The sequence below is a fragment of the Nannospalax galili genome, unplaced genomic scaffold, assembly GCF_000622305.1.
Source record: "Nannospalax galili isolate Female #2095 unplaced genomic scaffold, S.galili_v1.0 scaffold995, whole genome shotgun sequence".
In the NCBI taxonomy this organism is placed as follows: Eukaryota; Metazoa; Chordata; class Mammalia; order Rodentia; family Spalacidae; genus Nannospalax; species Nannospalax galili.
The window spans coordinates 472130-488080 of record NW_008337291.1 but is presented as its reverse complement, the minus strand read 5'-3'; the positions used below and the strand labels follow the sequence as shown (position 1 = coordinate 488080).

The following is a 15951-nucleotide window of genomic DNA, read 5'->3' as shown; positions in this document are numbered from 1 at the left end:
TATATTTCACAACAAAGTTGGTTTTAAGCATAATTTTCTTACTGAAGTACTAGTAGACTTCATGAGTTTGTTAGTATAAGGAGAAACAGTTAAGCATATCTTTGTTCTTTTTATTTTTTAATTATTAATTTTTTTGGTCTTTTTGAGACAGGGTCTCCCTGTAGCCATAGCTTGCCTAGATTTGCTGTGGAGACCAGGTTGGTGTCGAAGTCACAGAGAACTGCCTGCCTCTGCCTCCTGAGTGCTGGAACTAAAGGCGTGGGGCACCACACCTGGTGGAATTAAGCCTATCTTTGTAATAAATGAGAATCTGATTTGAAAGTGTTTCTTGTTAAGTGATTTTAAATATTTGGAATTAAAATAAGAAAAAAATTTGAGCTTTAGTGGCTGTTTAATGTTTAATGAACTTTATTGTTACTTTTCTGCAGTCAGGTACCACTATTTGTGCAAATTCATCACAAATGGCGAAGAATGTATGTGGGAGAATGTCAAGGTCCTGGTGTCCGGACTGACTTTGAAATGGTTCATCTTCGAAAAGTGCCAAATCAGTACACTCATTTGTCAGGCTTGCTGGACATCTTCAAATCAAAGATTGTGAGTGCATGTTGGCATTGCCAGCCTTACTTGGAATCCAGATAAGAATAGCAGTTTGGTAATTTGAGTGCATAGAAATATTTCTCTAATATCAGTAATGTGATGAATTAAAAGGAAATAGATTACAGATGTTATGAACATTTTAATCAAATACCAATGAGTTTACCTATTTAAAAAAATTTTTTTTTTAATTATTTTTATGTGTATGAGTGTATTGCCTGCAGGCTGTCAGATCCCCTGGAACTGGAGTTACAGACAGTTGTTAGCTGCCATGTGGGTACTGAGATTTGAACCCAGGTCTTCTGCAAGAAGAGTCAAGTGTTCTTAACCACTGAGCCATCTTTCCAGCCCCGAGTTTACCTATTTTTTTCTTACAGGTTGTTAACATTTACTGATTCTATTTTTATTTCTCTAAGAGTTATATTGCTTATCTACCAGTCTAGTAGTCTTCAGGTAGCTGCTAGTTTGAACCATTGACTAAGAATCTTGAGATCTAAACCCGTTGGTTCTGAATTGTCTTTTTCTGTTCCTTTAAAAATATTCTTTTTTAGCCACCATGTGAGTGCTGGGAATCAAACCTGGGTCCTCTGCAAGAACAGTCAGTGCTCTTAACTGCTGAGCCATCTCTCCATCCTTAGCTCCAATTCCAGGGGAATTCAACACCCCCTTCTGACCTCTGAGGCATTGGCATGACACACGTGTACATGCAGACAGTACGCTCACATACAAAAAATAAAAATAAAATAATTAAAAAAAATTTTTTTTCAAATCTTTAACTTGATTTTGAATTCTGTGTTATAGTCTGTGGCTGAAAACTGCAGGGCTATCAGGATATACTGAATATATCTATAGTATTCTAGAAAAAATATGATCATAGGTTTGACAAGATTGCTCAGGCTCAAGGCACTTTCTGTCAAGCCTGATAAGCTGAGTTCAGTCCCCAGAACTCACATGGTGGAAGGAGAGAACTGAATCCTGCAAGTTGCCCTCTGACCTCTATATGTGCACTGCTGCACCCCCTTCTCCCAATAAATAGAATGTAATTTTCTTTATTTTTATTTTTTTGAGACAGGGTCTCCCTGGAACCTGCTCTGTAGACCAGACTGGCCTTGATCTTGTAGTGGTTTGCCTGCCTCTGCTTCCCAAGTTCTATAATTAAAGGCGCCATGCCTGGCTTCTGTTTTGTTTGTTTGTTTGTTTTTCTTTCCTTCCTTCCTTCCTTCCTTCCTTCCTTCCTTCCTTCCTTCCTTCCTTCCTTCCTTCCTTTCTTTCTTTCTAAAAGTTAAAAAAAAAAATACTTGGAGGCAGGGCCAGGTGGATTTCTGTGAGTTCAAGGCCAGCCAGGGCTATATAGTGTGAGAGACCCTGTCTCAAAAAAAAAACAAAACCAAACCTGGGAACAAAAAAGATGGAGGGAGGGAAGGAGGGAGGGAGGGAGAGAGGGAAGTAAGGAAGGATGGACACTATCACACCTTTTAAAAGTTTCCTCTAATCTGCTCTTAGGGAAAAATTAGAATTCTGGGTGCTAAAGTTGACATTATCTCACGTAAGTGATCAAACTTGATTAGCAAACTGAACTTAAAAACATAAATAAAATTATATTTTTATGTATCAGTTAATAAAGTAATTGAAAGAAAAAACCAGCCAACATCATCTGTCTCCTACTGAGATGCACTGATGAAAGTAGAACCACCTGAGTGGTGTTGCCTTCAAAATATTTAATGTAAAAAATATATGGGAGCAATCATTTGTTTCCAAATTGAACCTTTTTACAAAGTAATTGGTCTGGACTCTTGAAAATAAAGACTGGAGCCCTTTACATTAAAGAAGATGAATGGGGGGCTGGAGAGAGCTCCATAACTCCAGTTCCAGGGGATCTGACAGCCTCTTCTGTCTTTGTGGGCATTTACCTGCATGCAGGCAATATACTCATACATACAAAATAAAAATAATAAAATTAAAGTTTTATGTGTATGAGTGTTTTGCCTGCATGTGTGTAAGCACATGCAATGCCCGTGAAGATCAGAAGAGGACGTCGTTGAGTGGTTGATAGCTGCCATGTAGGTGCTGAGAACTGAACCTAGATCCTCTACAAGAACAGCTAGTGTTCTTAACCACAGAGTCATTTCTCCAGCCCCAGAACAATTTTAATATGTACCAAATATTAGAAAACTGTATTGATGTTAAACATCTTGAGTACGTTAACTGTTATAGATATGTAGGGGGTGACGTCTTTGTTTTTGGAATTTCTGAAGTATTAAGGGGTGAACTGTCTTGATGACTGCAACTTTTAAAAGGTTTAGCCAAAAATATAGTACTTATATGTATGCATGCACATGTACACATGTAAGTGCCATTGAACTTGGTGAAAGTCATGTGCATATTGATTGTACTCGTTTCCCTACCTTTTGAAGGTTTTAGAATTTTAAAAAGGAAAAATAGAAAAAAATGCTAGAATTTCCTTTTTAATAAGAATCATTTGTAAGTATAACATTTGGAATTAGAACTTAATCAGAAAAAACTAGGGCCAGAGATTTAGCTCAGTTCAAGAGAGCTTGCCTAGCATACATGAGAACCTTGGTTCCATTCCCAGTACTAGGGAGGGAAGGAGGGAAACAGAATGGATGGAAGGAAGGGAGGGAGGGAGCACTGGTTCCATCCCCATCCCCAGTGCTATAGAAAAGGAGGGAGGAGGTGGAGGGGGGCAGGGGGAGCAAGCCAGCCAGCCATAAAGGTAAGTCCATTTGAAATACCAGGTTATGGGGCTGGAGAGATGGCTCAGCAGTTAAGAGCACTGACTGCTTTTGGCAGAGGATCTGGGTTCAATTCCCAGCACCTACATGGCAGCTACAAACTATCCTTAACTCCAGTTCCAGGGGAATCCGAAGCCCTCTTCTGCCCTCCGTGGCATTGCACAACACGGGTGCACTCACATACATGTAGGCAATATACTCATACACATAAAATAAAAATAATAAATATTTAAAAAAACAGGTTAGGAAATATAAAGTTAAACCTTTTTATTATCTCTGATTCCCTCTCTTTAACATAATTTCTTGTGAGTTTCTTAATTAAAGTAAAAATTTTGGAAATACTCCATGTAGGTGTATGATTTTCTTTTCACAAACTTTCTGGGATCTAAAGTCCCATACTGCCTAATTCTGTATATAATATTATGGCAAATTCTGTACAAACCAAGTATGTTTTGATTTCTGTTTAATTCTTTTTCTCATCAGAAATATCTAATTATATCTTAATTTGGTGAAATTTCTGATCTGGTAGAAATAATTGATGCCTTATTCCTTTAAGAAAATATTAATGAACATTTTCAAATCTTTTCTTTCCCTGCCCTACATAGCTTAACTTCTCTTTTTGAAAACTTCTATTTTAAAAGGAAATGTCTTTTTGTTGTTGTTTGAGATGAGGTTTCACTACGTAGCTCTGGCTGGCCTGGAACTCTTTCTTTATATGGACCAGGCTGGGCTTGGACTCACAGATCTCTCTGCCTCTGCCTCTTAAGTACTGTGATTAAAGACATGTACCACTATGCCTGGCTAAAGGGAGTATTTCTCTCTCTTTTTAATTAATAAAAAATATTTATGGCATTTCTATTTTATGTGTATGATTATTCTGCCTGCCTGCATATAGGCTTATGGATGGTTGTTAGCTGCCATGTGGGTGCTGGGAACTGAACCCAGGTCCTCTTTAAGAGCAGCCAGTGCTCGTAACAGCTGAACCATCTTTCCAGCCCCTAAAGAGAATATCTTGATGTGGGAACCTAGCTTCAATTCTGGCTTTCAATACTTGTACGTTTAAAACAAAAGTATCCCTAATTAGTTTATCATATCATCTGCCACCCTCAAAAAAAAAAATCTTGGTAGAGAGAATTAAAATTAGTTTGCATACTATGTAAAGTTTTCTGCATAAAGCTGTCCGTTATGTGCTCTTTTTCACTATCTTATGACACTTTTTTTTTTTTTAATGAAACCACTACTGGTGTTTTTTTAAATATTTTATTATTTTTATTTGTATGAGTGTATTGGCTGCATGTATGTGAGTGCACACTGGTCTAAGGGGTCACAGTGTTATAAAAATTACAGTAATTTCAGCTCCAGGACCAGGTACAGACAGAGTGTTTTCTAAAAACTTGATAGGTGATGGCTCCAAGTTAGGACCATATCTTGGTAATATTGAGATGGTTGAGCTGGTCTGCAACATATCTATGTGGAGGGAACTTAGAAGTGGTGGCCATCTTGATGGCCTTGAAAGCCTGGGCCATGTGCTCTGCAGCGTGGCTATATTCCTGTTCCACTATCATATAGAGCATGCTCAGCCAGTAGTGAGTTGTTCTCAGCCTCCATCTCTAGGCAACAGATCATGGTCTCCTTCTCAAAAAAGGACACCGCCTTCTGCCACCAATGCTTCCCAATCCACTGCCTGCCCCAAATGCGATTGTGGCAGAGCAGTGTGGTGAGTAACATGGTACCAGCCTTGTTCCTCAAGCCTCCATGTTCCCCTGCCGCTTGACCGAGACTGCCATGACACTGTCTTTATTTTTGTCTTTTTGAGGCAGAGTCTCCCTGTAACCCCACCTGGCTAGCCTTGAACTCACAGAGATCTGCTTGCCTCTGCCTCCCGAGTGCTGGGATTAAAGGCATGTGCCACCATGCCTGGCTGATATTGTCTTTTAAAAGTCACTTGTTGGTATCTGCATCCATGATCCAGGGACTCATCCTTTACCAATAGTTTAGTTCATTTCATAGAGTTAGTTCTTAGAAAAAAATTTCCTTTTTAAAAATACTATTTTTATTTTATGTGTATGCATGTATTACCTGCATGTATGTAAGTGTACCCGTGTCGTGCAGTGCCCACAGAGGTCAGAAGAAGGCGCTGGATCCCCTGGAACTGGAGTTACAGATGGTTGTTAGCCATCATGTGGGTCCTAGGAATTGAGCCCTGGTCCTCTGCAAGAGCAGTCAGCTGCTCTTAACCGCTGAGTCATCTCTCCAGCCCCCAGATAATACTTCCTTTTTGATGGGCACATTTGTAGTCAAATAACTTACAAATTTAAATCTTTCCTGCCATACTCCCAAATATTAAAAAACTTCTCACCTTTCCTTTTCAACTTAATATTCTTAGTTTTCTCAGAATCCTTATTTATGATCCATGGCTTTTCAAATTTGAATGTTGATTGGGATATTTGCCTTTTTTAGAGCTATGGTTTTTTTTGTTTGTTTGTTTTTGTTTTTGTTTTTTTGGTGTTTTTGAGACAGGGTCTCCCTGTAGCCCCAGCTGTCCTGGAACTCACTATGTAGACCAGGCTGGCCTTGAACTTACAGAGATCGGCTTGCCTCTGCCTCCCAAGTGCTGGGATTAAAGGCGTGTGCCACCACGCCTGGCTCAGAACTACACTTTTTTTATTAAGAGTTTTGTTTTGAAATTTTAACTTTTCTATCTGATGTGTGTAGTTTTCAAACTCATGGTTTTGCTCACTGTCTGTATTTCAGAACCAGGTCTTAAAGTGGTGTCTGAAGCTTATTGCTCTGTGGTCATACTGGAAGTATTGTATATATATATATATATAACCTTAGAATTGGAATTTCTTTGCTCAGGATGTGAGAATGACAGGTTTTCCCCTCACAAAGTCATTTCTCAGGCATATGGCTCTAACACAATCTGTGTCCCATGCAGGAGTGCCCTGCCTACTCTGACTTCTGTGGGGAGACATGTTGTGCCTTTGCTGTGGCTGAGTCTTTTGGCTCCTTCCATTTATTTTATTTTATTTGAATTTTTATTACATTTATTTGCTGTGTGTATATGTGTGCACACATGACATAGCACATGTTTAAAGGTTAGAAGATAACTTGAAAGAGTTGATTCTCAGGGCTGGAGGGATTGACTCAGTGGTTAAGAGCATTGTCTGCTTTTGTGGAGGACCAAGTTAGGTTCCCAAACACCCATATGGTGGCTAACAACCATCTGTGGCTCCTGTTCCTGGGAATCCAATGCAGTCTTCTGACCTTCGCAAGCACTTCATGCAACATGGGTGCACTTATATACATGCAGGCAGTATACCCACACACATTAAATAATAAAATATTTTAGCTGGGGAGGCAGAGGCAAGAGAATCTCTGTGAGTTCCAGGCCAGCGTGGTCTACAGAGTTAAGTTCCAGGCTAGCTGGGGCTGCATGGAGACCTTGCCTCAAAAAAGATTAAAAAAAAAAAAAAAAAGAGTTGATTCTATTTCCACCATGTGGATCCCAGGGATTGAATTCAGATCATCAGACTTGGCAATAGGTGCTTTTTGAGCTTTCTTGCTGACAGCTTTGTTTCCTTAGCTTAATGTGTAATCCCAGTTTCTTCTTTCACATCCAGATCTCAGGAGGCATGTGCCTTGAGCCTCGTATATCCCCTTGAGTTTTCTTAGGGTGCCTTTTCTAAGGTCTACAAAGTTATCTGGCTTGTGTTTGCTCCTGTTGCTTTTCAGGTATCTTGTATATTTATCTACAGTGTTTTGTGAACTGGAGCAGAGGTTATCACAGTGACCTTGTTAACACTTCTGCTTCATTTGATACTGGGCCCAACAAACAAGGTTGACCAACCAGAATCACACCATACTTCTCTAAGCCACCTCAGTCTAAAAATTGGATTAATTTTTTTTTTTTTTTTGTCTTTTGGAGACAGGGTCTCCCTGTATCCCCAGCTGTCCTGGAACTTATTCTGTAGACCAGGCTAGCCTGGAACTCACAAAGATCCACCTGCCTCTGCCTCCCAAGTGCTGGGATCAAAGGGGTGTGCCACCACACCCAGCTGGATTCATTTTTTTCATCACAGCCACCTGTATTGCAACTTCAGAAAGAGTTTTTGTTTATCTAAGACTACCAGTGACATGTTCCTATCCCTTTGCTACTCAGAGGGCAGTCTCTAGACTAGCAGCCTGAGGCATACCTAGAAGCTGGGTAGATAGGGAATCAAACCTACACTTCTGACAAAGTTTCTTAGGCAACTCCTGTACCCACTCAGTCTTGTTCTCCTCACATGAAGAGAAGCAGGGATCATAGGATTTTTATGATTGCTAGTGAACTTAAGGATAATACTAGGTCTTCTTTTGTTAACTGATTTTTTTTTTAATTTCATTATTTTTATTTTATGTGTATGAGTATATTGCCTGCATGTGTGTGTAAGTGCACCCGTGCTGTGAAATGCCCGAGGAAGTCAGAAGAAGGCGTCAGATCCCCTGGAAGTGGAGTTAGAACAGTTATTAACTGCCATGTGGGTGCTGGGAATCAAACCCCGGTCCTTTGCAAGAGTAGCCAGTGCTCTTAACCACTGAGCCATCTCTAGCCCCTGTTTGTTTTTTGACATGGGGTCTAAACTGTATTGCCCAGGCTGGCCTGGAGTGCCCTTGGCATTCCTTACTCTCTTTAGTTGGGACTATACCAACATACCTGGTTTAATTTTTTAATGCTGCATAGTCTTTTTATCAAATGGAAACATTTTTGGAAACAGTGTGCAGAAATTATAGAAATGCCTTTTCTACAAATACATGGCCAATTATATAGTGACTTTTCAGAGTATATTTTTCATTTTTTGAGGGAGAGGGGTCTTTTTGAGACAGGGTCTCCCTGTAGTCCTAGCTGACCTGGAATTTGTTACGGAGACCAAGCTGGCCTTGAACTCACAGAGATCTGCCTGCCTCTCTCTGCCTCCTGAGTGCTGGGATTAAAGATGTATACTACCATGTCTGGCTATTTTTCCATTAAAAAAAAAAAAACCAAAAAACTTTATTATTTTTGTTTGTTTGCTTTTTTGAGACAGGGTCTCCCTGTAGCCCCAGCTGGCCTGGAACTCACTTTGTAGACCAGGCTGACCTTGATATCACAGAAATCTACCTACCTCTGCCTCCCAAGTACTGGCACCAAAGGTATGTGCCACCACGTCTGGCTTATTTTTCCATTTTTTAAAAACAAGGTCTAATTTCTTCCTTCTTGACTTTCCAAGTTGCACACCTTTGGATCTAAGTTCCGTGGTTTATTTTTCCTTTTCATGGTTAGACTCTACACACTATTGTCTAACACTATACACTGTAAATGCACATTTCATCATGTTAATATTTTATCTGTTAGTAACTTTCAAATTTTAGTACCGAATCAATCAGAATATAGGCTCAAGCATTTACATGGTATTGTCTTTGCATATGTTTCTAGGGCTGCCCTTTAACTCCCTTGCCTCCAGTGAGCATTGCTATTCGGTTTACCTATGTTCTTCAGGATTGGCAGCAGTATTTTTGGCCTCAGCAGCCTCCAGGTAAGAACTTTTGGAACTGTGTTTAACCTATTATATATAGCAGAAAAGAAAATATATTAAGAAATTGAAATTATTTAACAGTATTTCAGGTGTTTTACACTAGAAATACTTGTACTCACTTTAAATGTAATATTGCTAATTTCCTTGCCTGTATAACTTTTTGTGACAGGGTCTCCCTGTAGTCACAACTGGCTTGGAACTCACTGTGTAGAACAGGCTGGCCTTGATCTCACAAAGATCTACTTGCCTCTGCCTCCCAAGTGCTGGAATTAAAGGAATGCTTTTATAATTTTTTTTGCATGTATGACTTTTTTCTCATAAAGAAAAGCTCTTAAGTTTTTTAGAGACTGTTATTTTGTATTTGGCAATCTGTCTTTGAAAGCTGAGATGATTTATGAGGCATCTCCTATGATGGAACATTGTATGCTGTGCATTACCATTCAGTGATTGATTAAAATATGTATTTTTAGTGTAAGAGAAGCCACTCTCAAACTGAAAACAGTCATATAGAGAACCTTAGAGCACTGGGAAGAAAAATTATGTATATAGTCTTATATGGGAAACAGACTATTTAACATGGTCTTGATAAAAATGTTATCAGAATCAGTTTGCCTGCTTAGTCATTGACAAACTAATTCATTGTCATTATTGATCTCTAATAGGCCAGGCTGTACCAAGAACTCAGTATGAATGAACAAAATGTTATCTGAATTCTAGGAAAGCTCAGCCTGAGGGATGTATAGCCTAATTAAGGTGTTTAGTTTTTTTCCTCCATAATTTGTTGGGGTTGTTTGCTTTTTTGTTTATGTATGTATGTATTTATTTATTATTGTGTGTGTATGTATGTATGTGTGTCAGGGCATGAGTGTACCTTGGGCAGGGAGGTGTAGAGGTCAGAGGACAGCTTGTGGCAGTCAGTTTGTCTTTCTACCATGTGAATCCTCGGGATGGAATTCAGGTTATTATCTTGGCAGCAAGTGCCTTTACCTGCTGAACTGTCTTGCCAGCCCCACAGTTACCTTTTTATAATCCATTCTGTTTCTGTAAGATTGGCAATAATATCTGTACATTCATTTTTTTTTAATTATTATTAGCTTGTATTCATTGTACAAAGCTGGATGTGGTGGCACACGCCTTTAATCCTAGCACTTAGGAGGCAGAGGCAGGTGGATCTCTGTGAGACTGAGGCCAGCCTGGTCTACATAGTGAGTTCCAGGACAGCTGGGCTACAGGGAGACCCTGTCTCAAGGACAAAAAAGCCAACTGGGGCTGGGGAGATGGCTCAGTGGTTAAGAGCACTGACTGCTTTTGCAGAGGACCCAGGTTCGATTCCCAGCATCCATATGGCAGCTAACAACTGTCTGTAACTCCAGTTCCAAGGAATCTGACACTCTCCTCTGACTTATGTGGGCATTTCATGACACGGGTACACCTACATGCATGCAGGCAATACACTCACATACATAAAAGAATAAAATAAAAATTTTTAAAAAGCCAAAAAAAGTGATGTGTTTCATGAAGAAGTATTCAAGTCTATATATACATATATATAAAATTCATATGTGTATATACACACATTGATATAATCTATATTCTGCATATGGGAAAAACTAGTGTTTCTTTCCCCCCATTACCCTCTCTAGCTGCCTTCTTCCCTTAGCTCTCCTCCACTCCTTTATATACATACATACATACATACATACATACATACATACATACATACGCTCCTGTTTATATATGTACACCTAAGTGTAAACATGAAATGTTTTTCTGGATTAGTCTGATTTTGCTTAACATAGTGATTCATTTTCCTGAAGATGACATAATTGCTTTCTGTATGGCTGAATTCAAATTTCATTGTCTATGTTTGTGTGTGTATCACATGTGTATGAGTGTATTGCCTGCATGTATGTGAGTGCATCCGTGTCGTGCAATGCTGCGGAGGTCAGAAGAGGGCTTCGGATTCCCCTAGAACTGGAGTTAAGGACAGTTCATAGCCGCCATGTAGGTGCTGGGAATCGAACCCAGGTCCTCTGCAAGAGCAGTCAGTGTTCTTAACCGCTGAGCTGTCTCTCCAGCCCCCCGTTAATCTTTTAAAGGGCATCTATGCTGGTTTCATATCTTAGCTGTTGTGAATAGAGCAAGTCTGTTGTATGTTGGCTTAGATTTCCTAGTATAACTGGAGAAAATGATAGTTATATTTTTAGTTTTATTTATTTTTTAAAAATGTATTTATTTTAGTGTGTATATGGATATATACACGTATGCATGGAGGTCAGAGGACAGCTTGCTGGTGTCAGTTCTTGCCTTCCCTGATGTGGATTCCAGAAATTGAACCCAGGTCATCAAGTTTGGCAGCAAGCTCCTTTACTTAATGGAGTCATCTTGCTGGCCCTTCTTTTACTTTTCTAATGAACCCCTATTCTGATAGTTGAAAATGCCAGAGCAAGCATTTGCTTCCCACCTGCATTCTTCCCAGCATGTAGTGTTTGCTTATTGAAAGCCAGTCTGACTGAGGTGAGATGGAATCTCAATATACTTTTAAATTCGAATTTCTCTGATAGTTAAGGATGTTCATTTATTTTTCATATTTATTGACCACTTTCATTTCATCTTTTGAAAACTATATTCATGAGTCAGACATGGTGGCGCCTCATCTTTAGTCCCAGCATTTGGGAGGCAGAGGCAGGTGGGATCTCTGTGAGTTCAAGGTCAGTCTACAAAGTGAGTTCCAGACTAGCTGGGGGCTACAGGGAGACCCTGTCTCAAAAAGACTGAAAAAGAAAAGAAAAAGAAAACTATATTCATTTCATTTGTCCTTTTATTGGTTGGATGAGTTGTCATTTTTGTGTTTAGTTTTTTTGTTCATGATAGCTTTTTAAAGATACTGATGCCCCAATTAGATATATAGCTGGCAATGATTTTTTCCTGTTCATCTGGCTGTTTCCTTTCCTGTGCAGAAGAAGCCTTTCAATTACATGCATTCACATTTTTCAGGTCCTCCCTCTCCTTCTATAGCTCAGGCTGGTTTGGAACTGACTGTGTAACCTATGCTGACTATGTAAACCTAGACTACCTCCCTTGACTATCTTTAACCCTCTGGCTGTGATAAGTTATCCCCAAGTTCCCTGATTTAGGGTTATTCTTTGTGATCAGGCCCCTACGGTAGCTTCTTAAACATTGTTCCAAGAGTGGTGCCTGGCCATTGCCCTCTGGACATGAATGGACAAAAATGGATCCCTTTCCACTGCTGACCTGTCACTCCCAAGGAGTTTTTCTGTCTCACCAGAACAGGAGCTGGATTTGAGGCTTGCAGATCTGTGGCCTTGTCCGGTGTTAGGAATCCAAATCTCTTTCCACCAGGACCACCTTGCTCACTCTACCCACCACAGAACCTTGGCAGCTGGAACCATATGCTGCTTGCTCCATTTTGCTGTGTTGTCCTTATTTTTGTCTGTACTTTTTGTTACTTCCTTTGTGATTTCCTGTGCAAAATAAGACCTTTATTCTGTAATAACAAATTCAAGAGACTAGCAAAAGAGAACGTTCTTACTTTTCCATTCTGCAGAAACAGACACCAGCCTACAGAACAGGCATAAATGGTTGTTGTGCCAATTTGGAGTCCCTGATCTCAAGAAATTCCTGCCCTCTTTTTCCCATATGCTGGTACCCCATAGAGAGTTACAATCTTCATGCTCTTCTAGAACTTCCCCACCCAAATTTCCCATCCTGTTGGTTTAGGATGTAAAGCCTTATCTAATGAATGTCCTGGGGTTTGCACAGGTCTCATGGTCATGGTCTTATTCACGTAGCAGACTGCCTGTAACTTTTCGACCCTCAGAGCTCTGAGACATGCAGGCACCAGCTGCTAGCTAGGGAGGAGATACACATAGTGTCTCCTGCTTATCTGTGATTCTTTGATGAGTTCTAAGTGTACCGCATATACTGACAATGGACCATAATGATTTATTTCTTATATTTCCCATGCTCTTCCAGTCTTCTGTCTTTGGAACAGAGTCTGTTCTTTATTATCCTGCCTCTTCGTTCACCCTATCACACAGATGCAGCTTTTAATCCACCACTTTTAGGTGAGCTTGTATTGTGTGTGTATATGTGTAGTGAATGCATGTGTGCGTGGGTGCAGGCCAGAGGTAGATGTCAGAGGTCTTCCTTTATCACTTTCCACCTTATTTTTTGAGACAGACTGAACCTGGAGCTTGTGGTTTTCGACTAGACTGACTGGCCAGCGAGCCCTCAGGATCTGCCTGTCATTTCCCCAGTGCTGTGGTTACAGATATGGCCACTGTCTAGCTTTTATGTGGGTGTTGGGGATCCAAACTCATGTCTTTATGTTTACACAGTAAGCACTTTACTTAACTGAGTCATCGGCTCCCCTCTCCCTCTTTTTTATTTTAAAGGCAGGCTGATCTTGAACTCCCTATGTAACTGAGAATGACTTTGAACTTCTTAACTTTTATCCCCTCCTCCCAAATGCTTGGATTATAGGTATGCACCACCAAACCTGGTTTTAGGTGAACTTATGACTCTTGGGTATTTCACCTATGAGTGTATTATATTTCAAATACATTTAATAAGAAATGAAATATAGATTTATAATAACTAGAAGACTTTCTGTTTTTGTTTTGAGACAGGGTCTTGCTGTGTGTCTCTGACTGGCCTATTACTCACTTTGTAGCCCAGGCTGGCATTGAACTTACGGCAACTCCCCTGCCTCAGCCTCCCAAGTGTATAGATTGCAAGTATGAGCCACCACATCCATCTATTAGAAGACTATTCTAATTTAAAAACTTTTAGTCTACTTCTCACAAAGAAAACAAATATTTTTCATGGTTTATTTTGTTCCAACTCTTTGGCTATTTGTAAGATTAAAAATAATAACTACTGGGCTAGGGATGATACTGAAATTAATACTGTACATCCTTAGCCTTAGGCAGTTATGTGCCAATACTGTTTTATATATAACTGAATAACTTAAACGTCTAATGTGCAGTGAAAGAACTACATCTAAACCATAATAAAGGGAAGTAAAAGCTAAGGCTTTTAGTTTCCAGTCAGCTTCAAGTTACAAGTTTTCATTCCTCTTTTTTCCTTTTTTTCAAGGCCATTCTATTAATTAGGTTAAACCTTTCCCAAAGTAGAGGCTTGGGGTGTATACCAGTGATACAGCACCTCCTTAGCCTCTGTGAGGTCTTACATTTAATCCCCAATTCCCAAACAAGCCCCAAATATTTCCCAAGGTGGTGTAGTTCTAATGATCTAAGAAGCCCAAGGGCTAGAATCCTACATTGTAATTCTGATAGCCAATAAGGTGTTTGTTAATGTTCTGTTGCCAGATTTTTAAAAATGTGAATAAAAATATTAAACTCGGGGCTTGAGAGATGGTTCAGTGGTTAAGAGCACTGACTGCTCTTGCAGAAGACCTGGGTTTGGTTCCCAGCACCCACATGGCAGCGAACAGCTGTACCTAACTCCAGTTCCAAAGGATCTGATGTCCTCTTCTGACCTCTGTGGGTATTGCATGTCATAGGTATACTTACATACATGCAGGCAATGCACTCATACACATAAAAATAATAATTTTTTTTTTTGTCTTTTTGAGACAAGGTCTCCCAGTAGCCTCAGCTGGAATGGAACTCACTGTGTAGACTAGGCTGGCCTTGCAGAAATCCACCTGCCTCTGCCTCCTGAGTGCTGGGATTAAAGGCTTATGCCACCACTTCAGTGGATATTGTTCGTATCTTAATTTTATTTAATTTTAATTTATTATGCAATACAAATACTGTTATGTTTCTTAGAAAAATGTAAGAATCTTAAGGAAAGTAACCTGATGTCACATGGTCACCAGGTGATCAAATGTGCTATCAGGTACTAGATAAACTCTTAATTCCTTGGTTCTTTTCATTCTACAGTGTTGCTTATCAATTTTGGGGGGGAGGGGGTCCTTTTTGGGACAGGATTTCCCTGTAGACTCAGCCTGGTGGCCTGGAACTCGATATGTAGACCAGACTGACCTTGATCTCACAGAGATCCATTTGTTTCTGCCTCCTGAGTGCTAGAATCAAAGGCCTGCACCACCACACCTGGCACTTACCACCTTTTGATTCAGTTAAAACTTTTGTACAGTCATATTTTGGTTATTTTTTAATTATTTATAAAAATGCTTATAAATTTTGAAGCTCACAAAAGTTCATATCTTGTAGTAAAATGTTGCAGGTATTGTTTAGAAAAATGGAATGCATTAATTGGGGAAAATTACTTAATAATTTAGCCATATTTACTAAGTAATTTACTTAGGTTTAGTCAAATGTGATTTAACTCAACAATAGACTTTAAATATAGGAATTTTTAGTTTAATGTTAACATCTTAAAACTACCATATTCAAAGAGAAATAAATCCTTTTAATGTCCTTTCAAGAAGTGCTTATTAGTTCCTCAAGAGGGATGAAATTAAGAGTCTGAGTTACCCTCTCAGTCCTCCTCCAGTGTAAAGACATTCATATTGGAAAAGATTCTTTACTGAATTTTAAATATTCCATTTACTGTCACCAGACATAATTTTATTAATGATGAAAAACCTGGCAATTTGTTATTCATAAATCAACAACAAAACTAAAGAATGTAGGTTGGTGATTAAATTTTTCAGTACTTAATCTTTTTAAATTTTATTAATCATGTTCTTAGAAAATTATGAGAAAGTACAGGAATAATATTCTCTTGTAATAGTTAAGAAATATTGAATAAGAGCAAAATTTAGAATGGATGGCTTGATTGAAACAATGACTAATAAGTGTATCTTTTATTTGTTTTTTTTAAGTTTTACTTATTTAATGTGTATGAGTGTTTTCCTGCATGTATGTAAGTGCACTTGTGTGTGAAATGCCTAAAGAGGCCAGAAGAGAGTGTCGGATCCCTGGAACTGGAGTTATAGGTAGTTGTTAGTTGCCAAGTGGATGCTGGGAACTGAACTGAACTCGGATCCTCTGGAAGAGCACCAGTGTATCTCTCCAGCCCTTGTCTTTTTTTTTTTT

The 15951-nt window shown here is 39.2% G+C and overlaps 1 protein-coding gene and 1 pseudogene across 2 annotated transcripts in view; one reads left to right on the top strand and one right to left on the bottom strand.

Moving 5' to 3' along the window:
* The window catches only part of Rab3gap1 (RAB3 GTPase activating protein catalytic subunit 1), an 89884-nt gene that overhangs the window by 37965 nt on the left and 35968 nt on the right, over positions 1 to 15951 (top strand). For both annotated transcript variants that reach the window (XM_008832451.3, XM_029563234.1), the window contains 2 exons: positions 429 to 594; positions 8803 to 8902. In XM_008832451.3, the coding sequence (XP_008830673.1) occupies positions 429 to 594; positions 8803 to 8902 (266 nt within the window). The remainder of the gene's footprint in view (positions 1 to 428; positions 595 to 8802; positions 8903 to 15951) is intronic.
* Positions 4763 to 5178, bottom strand: LOC103733586 (annotated as a pseudogene).